Below are 25668 nucleotides of genomic sequence, written 5' to 3' on the forward strand. Positions count from 1 at the left end.
CAATTTAAAAAAGCGTTTTTGTTTGCCAGAATATCAGTTGCATATACAGTAACTTCTATGAAAATGTCGTACCCTTTATTGAATGGGAATTTGTATCCTAAGTAGTATGCAGGCATTCAATTGTTATGAATGACATGATTATAATTTGTGATTTATTGCTATAGACGCAGCTAGTTAGATTTGAACTTTAAGCTTTTGCCACCGTTTACTATGCTCTAATAAATTGCGACAATGCGGCCAGATAAATTTGTCGAGAACTCCAATATTCTGACAGGTAACAATCAGTCATTTTCAAGGTATGAACTGGAAAAGTCTTAAAATGGCAGGGAGGGGTACCTGTTGAAGTATCAATGGTTTTCGATGTACAGGGTGGTTATAGTTTAACTTTCACTACTTAAGCCAGCACAGATAGATAACTGCATACTTAACAGATATCCAGCTTTATAGGAATGATTTTCAGGCTGTGCACTGCAGGATTTAAGACTTGCCATTAGGCACCAATCCTGATATGACAACACAGTTTTGAAGCACGAACATAAATGTGCATTACAGCTGCAGACATTATACACGGGCCTAGACAAAGAGAGCAGGGATTTACTCATAAAACTGTTTGATTGAAACAACAACAATAGTGCTGCTGCTCTTCATGAGAATTGGCACTTCAAGGCAATATGCACTGAGGCTGGTGAACATGATCTGGAAGTTCACTGCTGAGAAGGGAATTGCTCCTGGGGAGGCCAACAGGCAACTGCACCAAAAAATTGTTGAAGTAGTTACTGCTACCATGGCTGAGAATGCTGGACACAATGTGTTATCTTCAAGCAGTCCATAAGCTGTGTCACCACAGCTGACCATTCCATACTTCACTATCATTTTGAGCAGTAGTAGAGCAACCTCTGGTGTGGTTGCAGGCTGTCATGCTTGCAGACAGTTATCACTTTGAGCGACATTTGTAACCAAGAATGTAAGCACGGTATGCAATTAAGAAATATTACCCTCTCATGTGGAAATTAAACTGTATCTCTTTGAACAGTCTATTCATTATTGTTCTTCCTCAAATCCTTACAAATGTTTCCACAAAGTTTCATTGTGTATGATCACTTGTTTTTCATGGGAGGGCCCTCTCAAGTAGCAAAAATTTATAATAATCACCCTGTACATACCAGTAGCATTCTCTTGAGTTATTTAAAAACTATGGTATGTTGTTGGCTTGTTCCACTGATAATAAATGTATTCTCTCACTGTAATGTGGAATGAGTTAGTTTACACTCTTCCTGCTCTTTGTCAGCAAACAATATGACATTTTGACTATTTACACAACAGTCTTTTGCGTTGATCTCTGCTAGCAGTAACACTTTCTTTTGTATGAGATGTGATTTATATTTAACCACACACACACACACACACACACACACACACACACACACACACACACACACTTAATGATTGTGGCTGAATATCTCAGCCATTACTGTGCCCAGCTGTGGATGACTGGTGATCAGTCTTAAGAATTTCTCTACCTATTACATTAATGATGAATGTTCATGTTGTTTTTGAATTGCTATTGATCACTGAAAACAAATTACATACAAACATGTTACAAACAGTGAGGCTGTTGACATTACATCTTAATGTTTAAGGAGCTGTCTTCACAAGATTCTACAGTGGACATAACATATTATCCTTATTACATACTTCTGTGTGACAAACATTTTCTGCCTCTAAGAAAACAAAGAATATGATGCCATAACAAATTAGCAGACAAAAGCAGAAAAATTAAGTAGCTTGTTGACATTTTCATCTACAAAGTCTGTTGTTAACCATAATACAAAAGATGTAGAATTAGATGCTCAGATCTGTAAAAATGAATTCCAACACATGTTCTTATTAATAGGCAATTGTGTATTACATTTTTACTTACAATAAAGCCCAAAACACACCACAATACAAATATGGTAACCGGTTTCCATGGCTTTATCTTTAGACAGTCCTTCTTTTTAATAAAAACTGAACTTGATGCTTTCACAAAGCTGTGGCCGGCACGATATGGACTGAGGCTACTCTCACAGTGGTACTGATAAGGGTCATCAGATGCCGTCACAAGAGGTTGCCTGATAACATTGCCGACAGCTTTGTCATAGTGCATCCCATATCTGTCAGTTTTAAGCAGTGTCAAAGTGGTTAGGTTAGGTTAGAAACAACTCTATGTATGAAGTAGTTTAGACTTTAACCTCCTAGGGTGGGATGGATACACGACATCTCTGTGCTTCGACAGAAGTGTTCCATCACAGCTTTTGTTATTAAAAAGATGCTGAATGCAAGTGAACGAGCTATATCTGTCCCCAAAAGAACATGACAAGTACCATACACTCTTTCCCCATTTACTGGGATAACCAGACAGTTTTAAGAACATATGAGGTGAAGGAAGAGATGTTCTATTATACATACATATTTGAGATGGTTCACGATGAAATTGAAAAGCAAGATTACAAACACACTCAACTTCAAATAAATGCAGCAAAACAGACAAGTCAACTAACCTTCAAAGCATAAGTCTAAAGGGAAAACAAATTCTAGAATGAGATATTCTGAACACACAGTACTGAAAAGGAGAAAAAAAGATACATTTGCAAACCACCTAATATAACAGAAACTCTACCCTACTGACATAAAAACACCAGTTGTTGTTGTTGTTGTTGTTGTTGTTGTTGTTGGTGGTGGTGGTGGCAATTTGTAGACAGATAATGTCCACTTACCACAACCCAAAAAAGATCCACTACAGTAACTTTAAACATAATATACACCATGCTTCTCACGGTAAAATATTAATTTTTGTAGGTTACAATTTCAATCTAAAATTTCTGATGAAGGTTGTGCCTACTTGTGGTTTCTATTAACACCATGATTTCAGTCCACAGATTCCGATCTATATCTCTATTATGATGCTTTTCATCCTCAGGATTCCACTACTTCTCTTTTGAATTCAACTTCTCTGTTTCTCACAGTCCATATTTTATCTGTGGGAATGTCAGTTGATTCTACAAAAGAAAACAAACTCCTTTGAATTTCACCAATTGTATTCCAAAAGTCTGTACATTTGAATGGTGAGGTAAGCTGCATTTTGACCGCACATGTACTGTCATACTGATTTGACACCCTTGGTCCTTTTGAAAATTTACTGAAGTTGGTGACACTGTGACTGCAGTCTTAAGCTGTGTATAAGTTGACTCAGCATTGTCAATACTGAAGTAAGATTTCTCACACACAGAAGGTTGATCAAACTGATTTTTAAAAAAAAAATCCAATGTACTGTAAGCAAATTAAACTGATTGTTGGCCACAGCGACACTGTTCAGCAACATAGCTTTTCTTTGCCCACACTATGCCTCAATGCTTACGAAATCCTCATCCCCTCGATGCTTCCCTATTGCGCCACCTCTATGTGTGGAAGTGCCTTCCCACATGACACAGCTGTAACATCCGATTAAGCAATGCATGAATGAGTATCATTCAAAATTTCGTTGTTATTGACATGCTGACACCTGTTTTCTGGGTTCTGTCAGGCAGAAGTGCAGCTCAGGTAGTGTGATGACTGTAGGTCAGCAAGACAGGTTTGGTGGTTACAAGTCATGAACAGGCAGATTTCATAGAGACTATTTGGTCACAGTAAACTGTGGCATTCCAAGCTGGAACAAACTTAATAGGTTGGACAGTTTTTTGATGTGGCACTGAGGGTATTCATCTAGTTGCAGGGCAAGGATTCTGGACTAGAGGATAGAAATTTAAGACCGCAGAGCTGGTGTGTATTACAAACAGACAAGAGATGTACTTTGACGGTGTCATTTGTTGGACTATGCAAGTAAAGGTCCAAGACTTCTGAAACCCAGACATAATTGTGAAAGAAAGGTTTGCAATCAGAAAGGGGATTTTGAAGGTGACAATGGAGTGGAGAAATCCTGTAGGTTAGACACTAATATACAGCAATGACTATTCATGCTGTGCCCAGAAATAAGGCTACAGGAAGATATCATTCCTTATAAATCTGTCAGATGCAAAACTCACAAACCTGATTTTTTTCCTACTGAGCCTGATATGATGGCAAGATTATCCCACTACTGGGTCAAACACATAAGAAGTATTCAGCTTGCATTTCTGGAACACAATGACTTAAGAAAGAAAAACATTGTTTTATTTACATAAATGTAATATACTCTGTTTCAGTATAACTATTTTGGAACTGGTACATGAAAACTTTTTTGTATATCCATAAGGGGTGGTATGAAATTCTGTACAATATATTCCTGTTACACATTTATCGGTCTGTTGTTTATCAGTTTCATTACATTCATATTTTGTTTGTCATTACCTTTATGAAATTTGCAATCCAGGTCTGTATCTTCACATTTTATGATCTCTGTAATATGTGCATTGCGCACTTCCACAGGTCTTTGCAAAAGTTGCAATCATAGAAAAATGGCATTTTCACTTCCATGTATATTCTGAGCCTTTGTATTTTATTACCTTAGATCTCTAAGCAATCTTTTCCACACAAGAGAGTATCATCATCATCATCATCATCATCATCATCATCATCATCATCTTCTTCTTCTTCTTCTTCTTCTTCTTCTTCTTCTTCTTCTTCTTCCATTCATTCATTACAACTCATTGCTGCTTACTTAACATCTCTGTAAAAATCATATCAACCAAACACAACTCCAGAAATCATATAGCTGCTCTTTTCTTCAAGTCGGTCTTACAGAGATATCAAACACTGGCAGCTAAAAATGTGCATTTACTGACAAGAGTAGCCAGAAACAAGGATGTGCTGTTTGTTAATTTTGTATTTTTATTACAATCACACAAAGGTGTAAGAAGACACAACGATTTGTTAATTAACATGCATCCAATTTGATATTTGAGGTTAATGACACTTAAGGGAAATGATCAGAGCATAATTTAAGTACAAAAAAGTGACAAAATATTAATATACTGATTATTTCTAATTAAATATTCAAGTACCAATTTCATATAAACAGAGATATGATCTGTAATTCTATACACTGATTATTTTTATGCAGTCATACATCAGGTTCAGATTTAATTTAAAGTAAATTCAAGGAATGTAGTGGTAACAACAAATAAAATTCCAATTTCAGTTCAGCTCTTACTTTACCATAACACTATCTCCCAAGTTCCACAACCACAATGAAGCTCATTTTCTTTATTAGCAATACCTTAAATGCTTCAGCAATGAATTTACCTCTGCTGGATCACAGCAATTTCCCCACTCCTTAAATGCTTTTTCTGCTGCTACTGTGTCTCCTCGAGCTAGCTGAACAAGTACAAGTGCAACAGCAAGCCTTCCAATTGCTGGTATGTTGTCCGACTGCTGGTGCAAGCCGATTTCTCGCCGAATAGCATCTGCTGCCTGATCAAACCTTTAATCATGAAACAACTGAATTTATTTAAGAAACAATATATGATAGTTCTTAACTACAGTTTTCTCATTTTATTATTAAGCACAAAATTAAAAAATGAAACCTGCACAATGCAGAACTATGAATTACAAACTACTTCTATGCTGAAAGACTGTCAGCGATGTCATAGGAGACTAACTCATATGTGGATGTTTACAGAGCAATCTCACGCACAAAACTCATACTGGCCAGTAAAGCACACTTTATCTCATTTTTTTTTTTTTCGAAAGCTACATGTCAGTGAGTTGTGGAATATTGCTGGACACTGAAGTATACATACAAAATCTTTGTTATTGAATTATTATGTAAGAGGATTTATTACAGATCAAGTCTTGTTTCACATGTTCTATTATTTGTTTGAGGTATTTCATGTGGGCTCCATGCTGTTCCAGGAGCATTAAAGCTTTACTTGGTGTCATGACATGAAAAGTAATCTTAAGTCTTATACTCAAAAGATTATAACAATAATGTGTATACTGATGTATTGAGACATTTTTTCTGGAATGTTTGGAATTTGCTCATACGAATTATAGCTAGACTATTAACCTCTGATCGCATTTTGTAACTGAAGACACAACAAAAATCCTCCTATAAATTAGAGTTAATGAGTCCTGGTTTTGGCAGAAGTTGAGCTCTCCTACAGACATAAGAAATATCAATCTTCTCAGATCTGAAGACCAGCTACAAGGTAATTTATAAATTAACTGAACTATTTCATGTGGCGGCCCTAGTGTGAGACAAACTGGAGGATGATTAAGCTATACTGGTACGTGAAATTGAAAATTAAATAGCAAGATTCAGCATCAATAAGGAAGAATTTGGAATGAAAGGAACAGTACTGTTATAACAAGTACCCATTAACCGGTTAAGACTGAAATACCTGAGGTATGCATTGTTCTTTCCAGAAATAATGATCTTAAAGGGTAACTGGCAAAACTGACATTACTATCTACTGTCGAAGACAAACAACTGCACAATGCTGTAATACCACAAAGCAGAGCAGACAAAGCCACAAAAAGTGAAATACAACAGATCTGAATAATACATGCTTTCACGCTGACTTTTTCATATACTGGAATGAATAATGAATGAATAAATAAATTCATTAATAAAGCTGCTTATAGCAACATGATTGGAATTCAGTTACTAAGCAGTTAAACGACCACGGATATACAAGAATACACTGTACAACCAGCAATAATTTATCAAATCTGAAGACAGGATTTGAACTGCAACAAATAATACATTTTTGGAGTGGTTATACTGATAATTTCAAACAAGTTACTAAGCAACAATGAAGAATTTCTGATACATCTACAAAGATACAGACAACCAAAACATATGCAACAAACAGCCCTATGTCTCGTTCAGAGTATAGAAGGTTGGCAGCTGTCTGCGAGGTTGCAGTTTGATGAACCACGATGAGACAGAATGCAGCATCAGTAGCAACAACAGCAGACAACGCTGACAGCAAGCAGATTTGCAGTCATTCTACATGAGAAGCAAAATGTTTTACCTCAGTGAGTTCAGATTTTTTCTTCTTCAGTGCAGTCTGGTGATCACATGAATGCAAAAATTAAAGTGAAGTATAGCTGAGTAAGATCAGGTCACTGTGACACTTAAATGTTCTTTTATTACAGCGAAGGCTGTCACATATAGTAAATTACAACTACACCATTACAACAAATACAAATAAACCCATTCCACTATTATGACAACTGACATTGAATACAGGTCACTGTAGCTACACTATTATGATATGTAGATATAAATTTTAGTTTGGGAATAATACGTGGCCAGCAGAGACCACAGCATGGCCAAGGAAGAGTTAATGCAGTCAGTTTTACAGCAGTTGGCTCACTTACACAATGCAATTATGCATATGTACAACAAGTTCATGCAAGTTGAAAACAGAGTGACAAATTGAGACCAGACTCATGAATTTAGAAACATTGCTTAATGAATTCACTATCCAACTTAATGACAAAATAGATACATTGTAAACAAGATTTACATGGGCCACAGTCATGTTTCCAAAACAGATATGTGATTAGAGATATCGGAAACCAAACAAGATGGTACTTTAGAGTACATACATTTTATCAAGACAGAAAGTTGCAAATTAGTACGGAAAAATTAGATGTTAGAAAAAGAACCAACAGATATGAGAGCAGTGTTGCGAACTTATACTAACAAAAAAATTGATGTTTTCTCAGTAATAATTAACGAACTGGAACCAAGATTACAAAAAACTTGAATTTACTAAATATGTACATTGTACAGGAGTACATACAAAAACTACAGAATTCGTAGACAACAAATCTACATCTACAATGACAACATGTGCATTGTCAGGAACACCAACAGTGTAAAGTAGCATTAGTTTTAGTGCAAATACAATAGCACTTGTGATGAAGCAAGCTGGAATCTCTAATCTGCATTTCCATAAAAGAGAAAGGTTGGCCACCAGTCTTAAAGAATAATAGCAACATGTCTAATTTTGTGCTTGGTTTTGTGTATGTAATTAATTTCCTAATTTATTTTGACTATTCCTACTTAATATCTTTTGCTTTAGGGGGGTGAAGTCAGCAAATGTTTCGTGACTTAAATGCTATTGTTGGCTTATAAACAAGTATAAATTCTGTACTAATTACAAATGTTTGGAAGAAGAACTATTAAGATTCTTAAAGCATTTATTTGGCTCTACTTGAAAACATATTAGCAAAGCCAGCCCTTAATTAATTTCAAAATAATTACCAGGTTTGTGAAAAGTATTGTTTGTATAACTATAGCTGTTAATTTCATTATTTAAACAAATGATTCGGCCTAACTTTTGTGATAGAATGAACTGTTAAATAGGAGGAATTTTTCTATGTATTCAGAAGAATTGAATGAGTTATGTTTTAATTCTAATTTCTTTAATTTAAGCATCACATAATGTATAGTTTTAGTGCCTATTATAGTGAGGATATATAAAGGATCGATTTTTGGTCCCAAGGCAGACAATCCATGGCCAATTTTCAGATGGGAATTATGTATTGGTTAAATTAACAACATTGCTTCAACTTAAAAATTGAATAAGTGAAACACAAATAGGCCGTGTGTTAGGACAATTAATGACAATTTCTGTTCAATTTATTTGAAAAATAGTGTCACATGTACCATATTATTCTGCAAGAACTGTGAAATATGTATTTAGTTTTTTACTGCTCATAGATGTTCAACAGCAAACTATTGTAGCAGTATGCTGCTGTTGCCTGCAGCCTTTTAATGAGCCTCATCAACATTTACCAATAGTGAGCTGGCCATACAATTGTGTAATATTGGGGGGGGGGGGGGGGGGGAGGGGGGTTGTGAACAGTGAAATTAAAAGAACTGTGAAATACAATTGTGCAACTGTCAGTTTCATCATTTACAGTAGTCAGTGTTGAACTTCCAAACCCATTTTTCAGCCAGTATAACAATGCAGTATATCGACACCGAGGACTACCAAGGAAGAAATAAAGCAGGCGAACGTCACTCATTAACACAAAATAACACCGAGCTTACAGGAGACAATGAAAGAATTATGAAAAGAGAAGACCCATAATTAAACAACATGATAGTACCTAATAACTGCAATGACTTTATCACAACACTAACCAAAGGAATAAATCAGAAATTCCCCAAATTTTCACCTTCAGGTGATATTCCACCCATTATTATTTCTCAAGTCATTTAAAAGGCACATTGCACAATAACTGGTTACATTCTAATAAGATGCAACTGGCTACAAACAGTCAATGCTGCACAGTGGGGTTTATCACAGCTAGAATAATTCACAACTTACACTGCTTTTGAAATTGCGTTTAAGAGAACATTTAGTGGAAGTTATCATTAGCCAATTATCATGGTATGTAAGGGACAAATTGTTAGGAAAGGACTGGGAAAAAGTGAACAACTTATTGGAATATCTGGAACAGGTGGACACAGTGGAAAGGCAAGCAGAAAGACGGCACAGAGGCAACACTACCAATAACAATGACCAACAGAGTAATGTTAAGAAAGGATCTTGCCCTACTAGAGAGGATGCTACAAATGCTGAAAACAGGGTACACAACGAACATTATTATAATCATTCACAGAATAGATACAGAAATGGGAACAGTAACAGAAATTATCACAACACATTTAACAGTACTGTTAACAAATCTCTTCTAGTTTAATTAGCAATGATTACAACCACAGTTTAACAGCTCTCTTACTGCATAAAGATAACACACAAACAGAAGAATATATGAAACCAAAACTGACATGCATTGCAAGTAACTTAACTGTGGTAGTTGTTTTTGATTCTGGTAGTGACATAAGGAGATCCCTACAGCAAAATAATTCACTGGATATCATTTGCTCGGTTACCTGGCACAGGAATAAGGATAAAAGGAGTGACAGGTGCAATAGGTAAATCAGTGCATGCAGAATTGTTCATTAAATTTACATTAAAGAGACACATTTCAAAAAACAGTGTTCGTAGTGGAAGGTTTAAGTGTATCTATGATTTTAGGCATAGTTTGGTTGTCAGACAATAATGTATCATTTAAATTCCAAGACGGAAAAGCAACATTCACATATGGACAACAAGAGTACTTTGCTGGTGTACATTTGTGCAAAGCAACCCAGCCAGACTAGGTTACACTTTAACGAAAGAAGCAATGCTCGAATAGAATGACAGGCACAAATTAGGTGCAGACATGGTACAAGAGAATGAAACAGACATAACTGATAACATTAACAGATCAAAGAACCTAGTCATTAATGAAAAGGAGAAGACGATTTCCTTATTATGTAGATATATAAAAATATTTTTAACATGCCCAGACATTATTAAAGACTTTGTTTGCGGATTGAAAATTAAACCACAAAATCCATTTCATGTCAGACTCTACACCGCATCAGTATCAATGAAGCCATTTAGTACAAAAATAAATCACAATAATGTTACAATGGAATATTATAGAAACATTCAATAGCTGTTATAATAACCCATTAGTAGTTGTTAGAAAACTGGAAGCCAATGTATATATAGTGCTGGATGCATTAACTGCAAATAGGATACAAGAGCCAGAGAGGGATAGGTCCCCTGTAATAGAAGAGTTGCACATGAAATTTCAATGGGTGCATTATATCAGCACAATGGATCTGAAGAAGGTTAATGGCAGATTGCCCTAATGAAAATTCACATGAGTATATGGCATTCTTGTTTTAAGGAAGGTCATATCAATGCCAAGTGCTACCATTCAGCCTAAACATATCAGTCTCAGTTTTCTTAAGAATGTTGGATAAAACAGTAGGCAAAAAGTTAAGAAGTAAAGTGTTGCTATACACTGACAATACAGCAGTAATATCCACAATGTGGGAGAAGACCTGCAAACATTGGGTGAATATTTCATAAGATTTCGTTCTCAAAGCGTCATCATTAAATTGTCAAAATCACAATTTGGGAGAAATAAGGTTAAGTACTTTGGACATTTAGCCTGGTCCACAAAGACTGAATGCTATCATGCAGTGCCCGCATCCTTCTAACAATAAACAAATCATTTTTCAGGATGGTGGGATTCTACAGGAAATTTCTTGCCAATTCAGTGTTTAATTCACCACGTTTGATGAGGTTACTAAAACAGAGCACTCTATGGAGCTGGGATATAAACTGTCGTGAAGAATTTTCGAAACTAAAAGAAGCGCTGGCAGCATGCCAACTAATGGTTCACCTGAATTTTGCTATTCCTTTCCATATGGCAGTGGGTACATTGAATTATGAATGAGGCTGATACATGTTCCAGAAGTATGTGATGATCACACATCAGAGAAAAATCCAATAGCTTTCTCTAACAGAATGCACATGCAACATGAACAAAATGGGAGCATTACGGAAAAGATTTGTTGATTGGCTAGTTTAATGATAAAAGGAAGCCAACTACGATGTTATCAGTCCCTCTTACGAACAGACAAGTCTTGTACACCAAGGAAGGGCCTAATGTGCAAAACTGAAGGAAAGGAAACCCTAAGATTTACTGAAGGTCAGCAAAGCCTAGAAAAAGAAACAATGAAGCAAAGGGAGGAAAGGAAGAAAGGTGGGCTAGGTGCCCCATCCAGTGAGCACCCAGAAGCTCCCAAAGGCAGAAAGTGTAACAGAGGACATACCCAACGCCACATACCAGAGGTACCCCATCCAACAATTCCCAACACAGAATAGCAACACGGACAGGGCATGAGAAACACATGAAGAACACTGAGTCAACAAGGAGGAAGAAGAGCAAACGAGTGGGAAGGGCAAGGATTGAGGTGTATCACACACCAATCCCAGAGAGCTGCTGCCCTTTCAGTGCAGAAGAGGCAACAGGGCACCCAGTCAACCCCTTAACTGGCCGACGAAGCTAAAGCGCCCTCTGTTTTTTTCATCAGTCTTGTGACTGGTTTGATGCGGCCCACCACGAATTCCTCTCCTGTGCTATCCTCTTCATCTCAGAGTAGCACTTGCAACCTACGTCTCCATATTCACTGGATGTATTCCAACCTTTGTCTTCCTCTACAGTTTTTGCCCTCCACAGCTCCCTCTAGTACCATGGAAGTCATTCCATCATGTCTTAACAGATGTCCTATTATCATGCCCCTTCTCCTTATCAGTGTTTTCCACATATTCCTTTCCTCCCTAATTCTGCGCAGAACCTCTTCATTCCTTACTTTATCAGTCCATCTAATTTTAAACATTGTCTGTAGCGCCACATCTAAAATGCTTAAATTCTCTTCTGTTCTGGTTTTCCCATAGTCCATGTTTCACTACAATACAATGCTGTACTCCAGATGCACATTTTCACAAATTTCTTCCTCAAATTAATGCTTCCTCGATGTACAGATTGAACAGGAGGGGCAAAAGACTACATCCTTGTCTTACAACCTTTTTAATACAAGCACTTTGTTCTTGGTTGTCCACTATTATTATTCCCTCTTGGCTGTTGTACATATTGAACATGACCTGTCTCTCCCTATAGCTTACTACTTTTTGCAGAATTTCGAACATCTTGCACCATTTTACACTGTCAAATGCTTTTTCCAGGTTGAGAAATCCTATGAACATGTCTTAATTTTTCTTTAGTCTTGCTTCCATTATTAACCGCAATGTCAGTATTGCCTCTCTTGTGCCTTTACCTTTCCTAAAGCCAAACTGATCATCATCTAGCACATCCTCAATTTTCTTTTCCATTCTTTGGTATATTTGTCTTGTCAGCAACTTGGATGCATGAGCTGTTAAGCTGATTGTGCGGTAATTCTCCCACCTGTCAGCTCTTGCCGTGTTTGGAATCGTGTGGATGATACTTTTCCAAAAGTTGGACAGTATGTCGCCATAGTCATACATTCTGCACAACATGAATAGTTGTTTTGTTGCCAGTTCCCCCTATGATTTTCAAAATTGTGATGGAATGTTATCTATCCCTAATGCTTTATTTGATCTTAAGCCCTCGAAAAATCTGTTACATTCTGATTCTAGTACTGGATCCCCTATCTCTTCTAAATCGACTCGTGTTTCTTCTTCTGTCACATCGGACAAATCTTCCCCCTCACTGAGACTTTCAATGTATTCTTTCCACCTATCAGCTCTCTCCTCTGCATTTAACATTGGAATTCCCATTGCACTCTTAATGTTACCACACTTGCTTTTAATGTCACCGAAAGTTGTTTTGACTTTCCTGTATCCTGAGACTGTCCTCCTTACAATTATTTCTTTCTCGTCGTCTTCACATTTTTCCTGCACCCATTTCGTCTTAGTTTCCCTGCACTTCCCATTTATTTCATTCCTCAGCGACTTGTATTTCTCTATTCCTGAGTTTCCCGGAACATTTTTGTACTTCCTCCTTTCATCAATCAATTTAGTATTTCATGTGTTACCCATGGTTTCTTTGCAGTTACCTTCTTTATACCCATGTTTTCCTTCTCAACTTCTGTGATGGCCCTTTTCAGAGATGTCCATTCCTCTTCAACTGTACTGCCTACTGAGCTATTCCTTATTGCTGTATCTATAGCCCTAGAGAATTTCAACCGTATCTCATCATTCCTTTGTACTTCCATAACCCACTTCTTTGTGTATTGATTCTTCCTGCCTAATGTCTTAAACTTCAGGCTACTCTTCATCACTACTATATTGTGATCTGAGTCTATGTATGCTCCTGGGTAGACCATACAATCCAGTCTCTAATTTCAGAATCTCTGTCTGACCGTGATGTAATCTAACTGAAATCTTCCCGTATCAACTGGCCTTTTCCAAGTATACCTCCTCCTCTTGTGATTCTTGAACAGAGTATTTGCTATTACTAGCTGTAATTTGTAAATGAACTCAATTAGCCTTTCTCCTCTCTCACTGCTTGTCCCAAGTTCATATTCTCCTGTAACCTTTTCTTCTACTCCTCCTCCTACAACTGCATTCCAGTCTCCCATGACTATTAAAGTTTCATCTCCCATTACATTCTGTATTACCCTTTCAATATCCTCATGCACTTTCTCTACCTGTTCACCTACAGCTTGCAATGTCGGCATATATACCTGAACTATCACTGTCAGTGTTGGTTTGTTGTTGATTCTGATAAGAACAGTCCTATTGCTGAATGTTCACAGTAACACATACTCTGCCATATCTTCCTGTTCATACAGAATCCAACTCACGTTATTCTATTTTCTACTGCTGTTGATATCACCCTACACTCGTCTGACCAGAGATCCTTGTCTTCTTTCCACTTCACTTCAACTACATCTAGATTGAACCTTGCATTTCCCTTTTCAGATTTTCCAATTTCCCTACCATGTTCAAGCTTCTAACATTCCACACCCTGACTTGTAGAATGTTATCCTTCCATTGAGTATTCAATCTCTTCCTCATGGCTAACCTCCCCTTGGCAGTGTCCTCTCGGAGATCTGAATGGGGGACTATTCCGGAATCTTTTGCTAAAGAAACGATCATCATGACACTTCTTCAATTACAGGCCACATGTACTGTGAATAAATGTTACATGTCTTTAATGCAGTGGTTTCCATTGCCTTCTGCATCCTCATACCGTTGATCACTGCTGATTCTCCCATCCTTAGGGACAGTTTCCTACCCCAAGTACAAGAGAGGGCCCTGAACCTCTGTCTGCTCCTCTGCCCTCTTTGACAAGACTGTTGGCAGAAAGATGGGCGACTTCTTATGCCAGAAGTCTTCGGTCGCCAATGCTGATTATTAATCAAAATTTAAGCAGCAGCGGGATTCAAACCCGGGACCAAAGACGTTTTGATTATGATTCAAAGACACTACCCCCAGACTACAGAGGCAAACCCTCCCTTAGAGAGAATGACAAAAACCCGCTTCACAAATAAGCATAAAACCAAGTCAGCCACTGAGGCATCATCCGCTAACACTACGGGTAACGCGACAGGAAGATTAAGTGTGTGCTGTAGGGCTGCTAGGTTATCACAGTCCAGCAAAATGTGGATCACTTTCACATGGGCACCACAATGACAGATCCTCATGATAGGGGGAATGACCATGAGTCAGCTAAGTATGGACAATGCAGAGCAGACAAAAGATTGAGTCCTTGCAAGAGCTCGGCATGGTTGGCCTCCACAGATTCGTGGCCTTCTTTATCGGTCATAGTTTGTTTGGCAAAGTCAGAGTATACCATTCCACACCCTTGCAACATGACGGCATACTATTGATCAAAGGTCCAATTCTGGAATACCAATCTTAAAAGGTAGCTTGTCAGTAGCCAATTTTGTTAGCCTTTAAATTGTGTGATACAGGATCCATACAAAGCCCATGAGCATCCACACTGTTCGGGGGCAAAAAGTGAATCCTGGATAGTCATGACCAAGGGACAGTAAGGGTAGTACTGGTCAAGAGCTTGTAAACTGGTCTAGGAGTCACTACAGATGAAGCACTCACTGGTGTATGGACGGATATCCTTGAGAGCGTGAGAAATGGCTAACAACTCCGCAATGAAAACAGTGAAGTCATCGAGCAAGTAGCAGAGTTCATTGCATCCCACATGAACAAAAGCAAAGCCAGTGTGACCGGCAACCATTGAGCCATCAATACAGACTATTTCTGAAGCCCGAAATGCACTGAGAATGGAGATGAATTGGTGGGGGAGGGCTTCAGGATGAGCTGAATCTTTTGAACCTTGTGATAGATCACAACAGTGTTGTGGATGAGGAATGCATCACGGACGTAAATGAACAGGCCTGGAGAAGAGGTGATGGAAGGGACAGCTTGTGTTCAGAAAAAAAAAAGAGGGACTGGATGCGGATGGCAATCATAACCCCAGACCTCGGCCGCCATTGCAGGGGGTATCTGGAAAGAGGAGATGGTAGTTGGGTGATCTGGGGCACAATGGGTGCATAAGGCAAAAGCGACCAAATGTTGTTGGCACAGAACCAGCAATGGTGTAACCCTTGTCTCCACTTGGTGGTTCACCACAGGGCTAGTCTGAAAGGCACCAGATGCCAATCATATCCCAGGATGGTGTATCAGATCCAACATTTGTGATACTGAAGGTGATGCAAGCTGTGTGTGGGACTCCAGTAATCTAGATGGGACTGCATCAATGTTGTGTAGAGCCATATCATAGTAGAGTGGTCCATGTCCCCACTGGTGTTGCTGAGGTATCAAAGAGCACTGAGGATCAATCATGTCCTCTTTAGTTGCCGATGATGGGGAAGACACGTCAACTGGACATCAAAGGCCAGTCCCAAAAAACAATGAGAGTAAATCACTCAGGGATGTGCCATCAAGGTACAGATCTAGATGGAGAAGGACTGTATGTTGATGACAGAAATGTACAATGCAGGTCTTGGCAGCCAAAAAATGGAAGCCATGAGTAAGAGCCCAAGATTACGCTCAGTATGTTGCTCTCTGCAGTCTGTGTTCCGCAATGCCCATTGTGGATGAACAAAAATAAGTGCAAAAATCATAAGCATACAAAGAGGGAGCGAGCCACAGATGCCCCTCTTGTATAAGGTACATGGATTTGGAGGCATCATGTAGTGTCATAAGCTTTATGTAGATCAAAGAAGACTGCAACAAGGTGTTGATGTCAGACAAACACCAATCAGATAACAGACTCAATGAAAACCACCTCGGTTGAAGCCAAGCAATCCCTGAAATCAAGGCTCCAACCAGCAATTGACTCAACATACATTCAAGTAACTTGGAGTGGTCACTGGTTAAACTGACAGACAATAGTTGTCCATCTAAAGAAGTGATTTACCTAATTTCAAAATTGGTATAATGGCACTTCCTCATCATTGTGAAGGGAATTCCCCCTCACTCCAGAGGTAGTTAAAAAGGGCACATACAAGACACTGGCTGTCACAGACAGGTGTTGAAGCATTTCCTTGTGCACCCGTTCCGGTCCAAGAGCCATATCAGCACAGAGAGCAAGGGTGCTGGCACATTCCCACCTGATACACAGGGCGTTATAAGGATCCAGGTCATGAGGAACAAAAGACAAAGGGAGTCTTTCCAGATGGTGTTTGAGAAGATGGAATGCAGACAGGTAATGGACCAACACTAATGCCATGGTGAAATGCCGAACAAAATGCTCAGCAATAGAGTCCGAGCTGGTAAGGATAATACCATTCACAGACATTCCCGGAACGCCTATCTAAGGATGGCAAGCAAAAGTAAGCCTGATCTTTGCCCATATCTAGGAAGGGGGAGTACGCACTCGTGTGGCAGCAACATATTATTCCCAACAAATCCATCTCGGGCCTTTAAGAAGATAACAGACCTGAGCCCAAAGCTGACAAAGCTAGGAGGTGGACAAGAGATGGATGCCATTTTAATCATTGGAGCAATATTTAATAGCCGCAGCAATTTCAGGGGTCCATCAATGGACAGTCTTCTGTCGAGTGGGCAACCAGATCATAACAGAATCGCCAAAGAGGCTGCTGAAAGGGCAGCATCACCCAAACTCCATGCAGAATCTTCAGTGTCATCATGTAGTGGAACAGTTGGGACAGCAGCCGAGGAAAACACATAGCAATCTGCATTAGTAATGGTCCAGCAGTAAGGGCAACCAGGCAAGTGATGGAGAAAAGATAAGACAGTCAGACAATGGTCACTGTCACACAAATTGTCATGAACTCCCCATTGAATTGAGGAGAGGAATCCAGGGCTACACATGAAAAGAGTGATGGCTGAAAAAGTGTTGTGTGCTGCACTACAGTGTGTGGGGCTACAGTGTTGAGGAGACAGAGATCAAGCCCTGCCAGTAGGTCACCCCAGTCGGTGATTGCAGTACCATCCCGCAGAGGGTGGAGGCGGAAGGAGAGGAGGGGGCTGTCGAAGGAGAGCAAGAAGTGTAAGAGGCAGATCTGGGAGGAGATAAAGATTGCAGATTTCAGAGTCTAAATAGGTCAAAATAGCCATCACTTCCAGTGCTGTATGAAGAGAAACCTAGAAACTACCAATGCCCATGTGGACCAACATACAAACACCACCACAGGCTTGCGAAGAGCGGATGCTGTTTCAGCAGAAGGGCTGGAAACCACAAAGAGATGACAAATGAGTATCCACAAAATAATGTTCCTGCAATACAAGACAAGTTACAGTGTAAAGATAAAGACAAGATTGCAATTCCAGGAGGTGACAATAATAACCATTATGGTTCCACTGAAAGAGACTGGACTGACATTGAACTCTGTCATTGTGGTGAGTCAGTGTCCATCACCAGTGAGGATTGAGTGACATCCACGAATGTAATATCGGACCCTGATTGAGAGGAAGTGGGCAGCACCCCCAGGTAAGTCACAAAAGAGGAGGGGGGAGGAGGGCAGGGGTGAGGGTGATGGAGGAGAGTGCTCATCTTGGAAGACTTATGCATCTCCTCCTCCTCCTCCTCCTCTGGAGGGTAAGAGGTGTGGTTGGGATGAGACAAAGTCACTGCAATATCAGGATCCGAAAGAGAACAAGTAGCCCTGAGGCCCACCGAGGAGGGGTCCTGTGTGTGACTCAAAGAAACAGGCTTCTGGTCCTCAATTCACGGGACAGGAGAGTTCTTATAGGGAGTTCCATCCTCAGCGGGTGTCAGAGAAGAGGGTTTTTTTCTCTGGCCAAGGAGAAGGAGTGGTTCCATGAGGGGATGGAATGGAAACCAACAGAAAGGAGGAAAGGGATGAGAGACGAGAAGGAGCTAAGGAGGAAGGAGGAGGAGGAGGAGGAGGAGGAGGAGGAGGAGGAAAGGCTGCAGCAGAAGCAAGGCTAGATGTTAAAGAGAATGGGTGGAGATTGTTGAATTTGTCTGTCCTCACAGTAGGACTGATCTAGAGTTTTTCCTTTTTATAGATCAGGCAATCCATTGAGCAAGGAGAATTTGGTCAGGAACAGTCCACGCATTTTTGGCGGTGGGGTGCAAGAACTCTCCATACGGAGAGAGTTAGTGAGTGGTGCAGCAAATAGGATTCGCGTCACATTGCAAAGACATGTTACCAAAACAGACACATCAAAAATAGCACACTGGAGGTGGGATACAGGGCTTCACGTTGCTATAGTTAACCATATCTGTCTTTTTCCGGTAGAGTATCCCCCTCAAAAGCCAGGATGAAAGCACTGGTATCACTGCAATTGTCCTTAAGACCTACTGGGACTCGTTGGACAAAATAGAACCCCATGGCCTGCCAAAGTAGCCCTGAGTTTCTCGTATTTAAAAGGGGGTGGGGGGCTGTGGAAGATAATGTTCTAGGTAATATTTGAGGACTGGTGAAGATTGATGCTCAATGGGATGTCTTCTAAGTGGTCACAAGCTCAAAGGGAAGCTAACTGACTGACAGAAGAGGTTCTAATCAGCAGGGAACCAGAGCGCATCTTATTGAGTCAAATTCAACTAAGTTATCTTCAATATGTTACACAAAAAAGAGCCATTTGGTAGCAGTGAAAGTACCCTTATCTGTCATAGAACAAACCCAATAATGGGAAAAGGATTTCACTCCAACCTGGCTGGCCTGGCCCTCCTCCCACAGGCTGGGCAGGGAGGGGAAAGTGGAGGAAGCAAAAGTAGGAGCAGAGAGGGAACTATTCCTGTCTAAAGAGACGGCTACACAAGAGCAGCCTAAAGTACGGAGCTTCATGAGCAGAGCGTCCACCCAGCCACCCATTCTGATTAGCGGCTCACCCTGTGGGCCCCACCCAGTCATGGCAAGAGCTGCTTGTCATAGCGGTCATTGCCGGCAGTTCCAATTCACTGAAAAGATGAACAACCACTCTTAGGCATACATGAGGCAGTGGCAGCTTACATACCATAAGTGTGACCCCTGTGTTGTCATGAGGTTCAGCCTGATGGTTACAAAACAGGAAACGTCAATGTGCTATGTGACCCATGGACTGGTGACCTCTGGTGACCTAACAAGCAGTTGGCACTATGGCGGGGAAGGAAGGGAGGAGGGGGGGTAGTGATAGGAACCCACACCAGAGATACCAGGGAGAGAGTTCTTCCCCATGTGGTTAACACTGTCAAAACAATTTCAGACTGGTTAAATCCCAAGCGGGACGGAGTGAGTGACACCATGAAACATGACCAAAAAGGAAAAGCAAAACCAAGTGAACACCTGGGTTGTCATAAATGGAAGCACTGAGGGAGAAAGGGGGTGGGGGTGGGGGTGGGGAGGAGTGGATGTGGGGAAGGGAATGCAGCCCGGGGAGAAGAAAGGCTGCAATACCTCGGGGTCCATGCACACCAAAAACATACCACAAAAGAGCAGTGGGTTCCCTGGGGCGATTTGGGGTGATTACAGAAAAGGAAACATTATCAGTAGTGTGGGTTTCAAGAAATTTAAATACCAACTAGAGCGATATGAGATATTAATATATGCAGACAATAGTGCATTGACATTTCTATTGAAGAATAAACTTTTTCAACACATCAGGCTAACACAATGAGCTCTCTTTCTACAGAAATTGTGCTTTACTATTACTACATAAAGCAGCAAGATAATACAAACCCAATGCACTGTCTCAAATACCTGTAGATTTTCAATTGAACCAAATTAAAAAAAAAAGAAAAAACAAAGTTAAAAAAGAAAAAAAGAGGGACAAATCTGCTACTTATTTTCTGAAGGTAAATACGTACAAAAAAAAAAAACCAATTTTTGTAGAAACTTAGAACATGGACAAAACTAAGACAGTCACTTATATTTAAACAGAGACGCCTTGCACCAAAATCATACTGATACTACTGAAAATTCGAAATTGCAAATTTTACGACATCAAGAATATTAATCACCTAGTCAGAAGAATCCAAGAGAACCTGTTAGATGTGTCAGAAAGTTTAGGTACAAACTATTGGTGTTCACACTAAATTGTATCCCATAGCTCCATGTAATTTGTGGGGTGTATCGACCATGGACTCTTACGGTCCACTGTCTCTTGAGCTGGGGAGGAATGATGTGTGACTTATGGTATTTGAATACTGCGCCAAACTAGTAAAGTTATACGCTTTAAGGAAGGCAACATCTCACAATGTTATAACAAAATTAACATTTTTAAAATGTGTGTAAACCGAAAAATTTGCTGTAGGATAATGGGACACAATTTCTAGATGAAGAGTTTAAAGAATTTTTGACATGGGAAGGTGTGAACAATATCTTAATTTCTAAATTTTATTCCCAAAGTAATCCAGTAGAATGAGTCATGCGCAAATTGGTCATGTTTTGTCAGACAATTGCACAGGCAGGCATTCAAAATGGACAGATGCGGTGATAGAATTTGAAAAGGTATTAAATGTGATGCTTCATTCAGTGACGAAGGGTTTCTCAATGGAAACAGGAGAGCGAAATGAAGGAGAATCACTGCTGAAGTGGGTGGAATGGCTAAGGTGGGATGCTGGTGCACATGAATTACTCATCAATGATGTGAATAATTTGCTAATGAGAGGGGCTGGGAGAAGGAAAACGAGATAGGAGAAAGATACACCTTTACAGTACAAGGTAGGGGATTTAGTTTTAATTAAGAGTAATAAAAAGAGTGAAAAAAGTGAACAAATCGTAAATGACTCGCCGTTTATATGGGGGGGGGGGGGGGGGGGGGGGAGTGATTCTTAATAACTAAGAGGCCAGTTGTAGTTGTATTAACTGAACAGGAGGCAGGAAAAGATAAGAGTATGTATAGCATTCAAGACTAAAGATCATGCATTAGTGAATAAGAGATGAGCAATAATAATCCACATAGTTTCAAAACTGTCTAGTAAATCAGTACATCACGAAACCTAAGAAATTTATTAATTATGAGAGAATGTATTTACTATTCAGCCAAGTCATAAGATTGTGTGAGATTATAAATATTCTCATGTTGTACAGTATGGAAGTATAAGAGGAAAGATAGTCATACAGATGAGACAATCTGTAATGTCATTACTGTTTTAGGGCTGTGAAGGAGCACGTTTCAAAAGGAGGCCATGGGAAACGTATGGCATTTGGTGTATGCTTATAGGATTAGAGGCGATAATGTAGTTGTTTGTAGGCAACTTTCGATTCTTACTTTCTTTTGGAGAGTCAACTAATCAAGTTTACTTTGCAGCCCTGTTTTAAAAAGTTGGTGTACCCAAAAAGTAATGATTGGATATATGCTAAATAGTGCAGGGAGAAAGCAGCACTTAGGAAAGAGGCTGTACTTGGTGTTGAAAATGTCTATACTTGTGTAAAGAATACTACAGGTGCGGATAGTGGTGTGGAGTGGAGATGTGGACAATAAAGAACACTGGTAACAAGAAATACCAGAGCAGCCTTAAGAACTGTGAACAATTAAAATGGATGAAACTTCAATCTTTACACAGCCTCTTATCTATGGAGGTCTTGCCCTAAATAGCCAGATGTTATGCTAGACCTACAATGGGTCATCAGAAAAGATAAATTCTTTTGTAACAGTTTAGTTAGTAAAACTGTAATTGAAAGAGTTTGTTTTACTCTTTCTTGAACACACGAGAAGTGTTTGCATTTCTTCTATGCAGAGGTAATTTTAATTTCAAAACACTTTATAGTGGAAAGTTTAGTACCTTGTTCTTATTTGTACAACACTGGCCAAACTGACTTCTCTTTTGAGGAAGAGGAATAGTAATAGTGAAACTTTCAAGACCATATGTGGTAACATGTCTTCTGATATGGTATGGAACTACTACAGTACACTGGACAAAAGAGACTACATGTTTGTAACTGTTGCATTAGTGATTTACCTGTTTCATTTGGTTATGCTAGACAATAATAAAACCACTTACAGTTGTACATGATTTTGTATATGCTGATGACACTCTTTTGATTGGTCTGAAAAGGAAAAGAGTGAGACACAAGCTGAAGAGCAATTTATAGAGTATAATATAATTAATGAACGCTATTTTCACGGTGGAAGTTGTTTAGCAATCAACACTTGTTTATTTACAAGGAGGTGGCAGGTGTGAGGTATGATTTTCCAGATGCTTAGTAGCCAAAGTTTTGTAAATAAATCATTTCATCGACTTATGATGAAATCTTTTACTAATTCTGAATATAAATGAACAAGCTTTATTAGCAGATCTATTCATTAGAAAAAATTACCGAGAACTTCAAAGGTTTAATTATTATGTAAGAGGATATATCGTGAACAGATCTTGTTTCGTATTATTTGTCTGAGGCACTGCATGTGGACTCCACCCTGTCCCACGAGTGTTAAAGCAACTTTATTTTCCAGAAGTTTGGAGTTTGTTCGAATTACAGGCATTATAAAAGCCTCCCTGTAAATCAGAGTTACTACTCACCAAACAGCAGTAGTACTGAGTCATTGATAGGCACATACAAAAGAGAAAGAAAACTTGCTGGCTTTCAGAATAACTTTACACACACACACACACACACACACACACACACACACACACACACACACACACACACACACAGAGACGGACAGACAGACAGACAGACACACAGACAGACACAGTGTCCACATAAGCTCCTGAAGGATTTTTCTGAAATCTGTAAGGTTGTTTTTTGGTTTTTTTTTTTTTGTGCCTATTAACAACTCGCTGCTGCTGCTGCTGCTGTTGTTGTTTGGTGAGTCTGCCCCTTTACTCCTGCTTTTCCTAATTTCTTAATCAGAAATGAAGATTTCGAAACAAAATTTCTCTTATACCCAAGAACTGACTATATATGGTAAGGATATTGTACGTATGCAACCATACTGCAGTTTAAATTATGTCAGAGTTTTTAAGTGGAAGCACGGTGTTCCTTCGAGTCTCCTTTACATTCTGCCATCAATGGCAGCATAGGCTGTCTGGGATACGTAATGACATTTGGAACTATCACCCGACAAAACCGATGAACCTCCCTGTACAGGAGAGTAGGAGATCATACTCCCTCTGACACTGTTGACAATCTGTCCATTGGATGAAGGTGCAAAGCTCAGCAGCCACCTTGGTGATATTTGAGTAACCTATGTGATGGCACCAGGTTTCACACTCTTCCTTCTCTGTCATCTCTATCACCTTCACCACAATTACAACATTACACCACCATACACAAAACAAGCATATGTGACAGACATTGACACTATGCATCCGCACATCAGAGAAGCAAATAACTGAAATGGTGCTCATCAGAAAAAGCTTGCACCAGACAGTGAGCTACATACAAAGGAATTACACAACAGCATCTCTGAAATCAATGATGCAGAAAAATACTTTGAATAGTTCCAACAACTCAATGACATCAATAGTGGACATTTGTAAGGACATAGTACTCCAGTGATGAATGATTTGATTTCTCTGATATGTCAATTCCAGTTTCACATTGTAAAAATTGACATCTAGACTGCAGTATACCAGCCAAGCATTATGGATCCAGAGCCCTTTGCTAAAATATGAACTTATCAATTTCATTAAGTACTCTGCTGAATGACCATGAACTTATGGAATGTTATTTCCAGCAAAATCTAACATCTCTAAGCACATCTGTGTGTGATAACGAAGACTTCTTTCATGGAAACAAGGGCATTCTCTGTTTTGTGCAGTGGTCATAACTAAAGTGCAGTTATTCACTGAGGTCCAGTGTGGGCTATAATTATTGCATGGGAGCAAAAGTTTGTAGATGTTCTAATGCAATACTGCAGAACCAATTTACGCTGGAAAAAATTAGTTCCAAGATGGAAATCTGGTGCTGTGAATGCAAGAATGAGGTACAGAAATGTTCCCATATGTATTTGATTAGGAACAGGACATAAGCAGAAAAGATCAAACAAGTGAGAAGAGCATAAAGTTGATAATGCGAGGGTTGTCCAGAAAGTAAGTTCCAGTCGGTTGTGAAATGGAAACCACAGTGAAAACTAGAAACATTTTATTTGCAACAGTTAGGTACACCTTCTACCTACTTCTCTACATAGTCACCACTCCAACTTCGAGTGTTGTTGTAGTGTTGTACCAACTTTCCAATATCCTTGTCACAGAAAGCAGCCACCTGTGCTTTCGGCCAGTTATCTGCACTGGTCTGCAGCTTGCCGTCTGTGGAAAAATTCTGTCTGCATAGCCAGCAGTTCTTGTGAGCAGAGATGACACTCAGGGGGAGACAATTACAGACTGTATTGTGTGTGATCAAACACTTCTCATTGGAAACACTGCAGGAGTGTCTTCATTGCCCTGCAGTGTGCAGCCAAGAATTGGCATGAAGAAGGAACTTCTAGACAGTTGTGCTATGTGGGCTGCACTACACAGGCGAAATCTCTAACCAGGCCCTCATACTTGGTGGGAGACTATTCCCTATGCATCTTTACGTGCCCACTGTTCACTCAAAACTGAAAAGACCGACGCGACACAATCGACAGGCATACTAGAGACACTGCCCAACACATCTGTGTAAAGCTTTACCAGATTTTCCCAATGGTATCCATTTCGCGACCGATTGGGACTTACTTTCTGGACAACCCTCATATCAACAGCTGCTTACAGAATTTGTTCAATATGAGCACTGAAGACATTTATGAGATGCTGTACAATCCCAGATTTACACCTGTTTGCCAAAATATAAACCAGTATAAAACAGTTCCACATTAACACATTTGCACACCAAGTGTCACTGCCATCTGATAACAGCCCACATCAGTCCTCGGTGAGTAGCTGCACTTTAATTATAGCCCCCGACACCTTCTTGTAACAAACATAATATTTCTGAGAGTT

The 25668-nt window shown here is 39.5% G+C and overlaps 1 protein-coding gene across 2 annotated transcripts in view; it reads right to left on the reverse strand.

Moving 5' to 3' along the window:
* LOC126266880 (gamma-soluble NSF attachment protein-like) overlaps positions 1–25668 on the reverse strand; it is a 140945-nt gene that overhangs the window by 90776 nt on the left and 24501 nt on the right. For both annotated transcript variants that reach the window (XM_049971541.1, XM_049971542.1), the window contains one exon: positions 5260–5437. In XM_049971541.1, coding sequence (XP_049827498.1) covers positions 5260–5437 — 178 coding nt within the window. The remainder of the gene's footprint in view (positions 1–5259; positions 5438–25668) is intronic.

This window comes from Schistocerca gregaria, chromosome 4 (assembly GCF_023897955.1).
Source record: "Schistocerca gregaria isolate iqSchGreg1 chromosome 4, iqSchGreg1.2, whole genome shotgun sequence".
In the NCBI taxonomy this organism is placed as follows: Eukaryota; Metazoa; Arthropoda; class Insecta; order Orthoptera; family Acrididae; genus Schistocerca; species Schistocerca gregaria.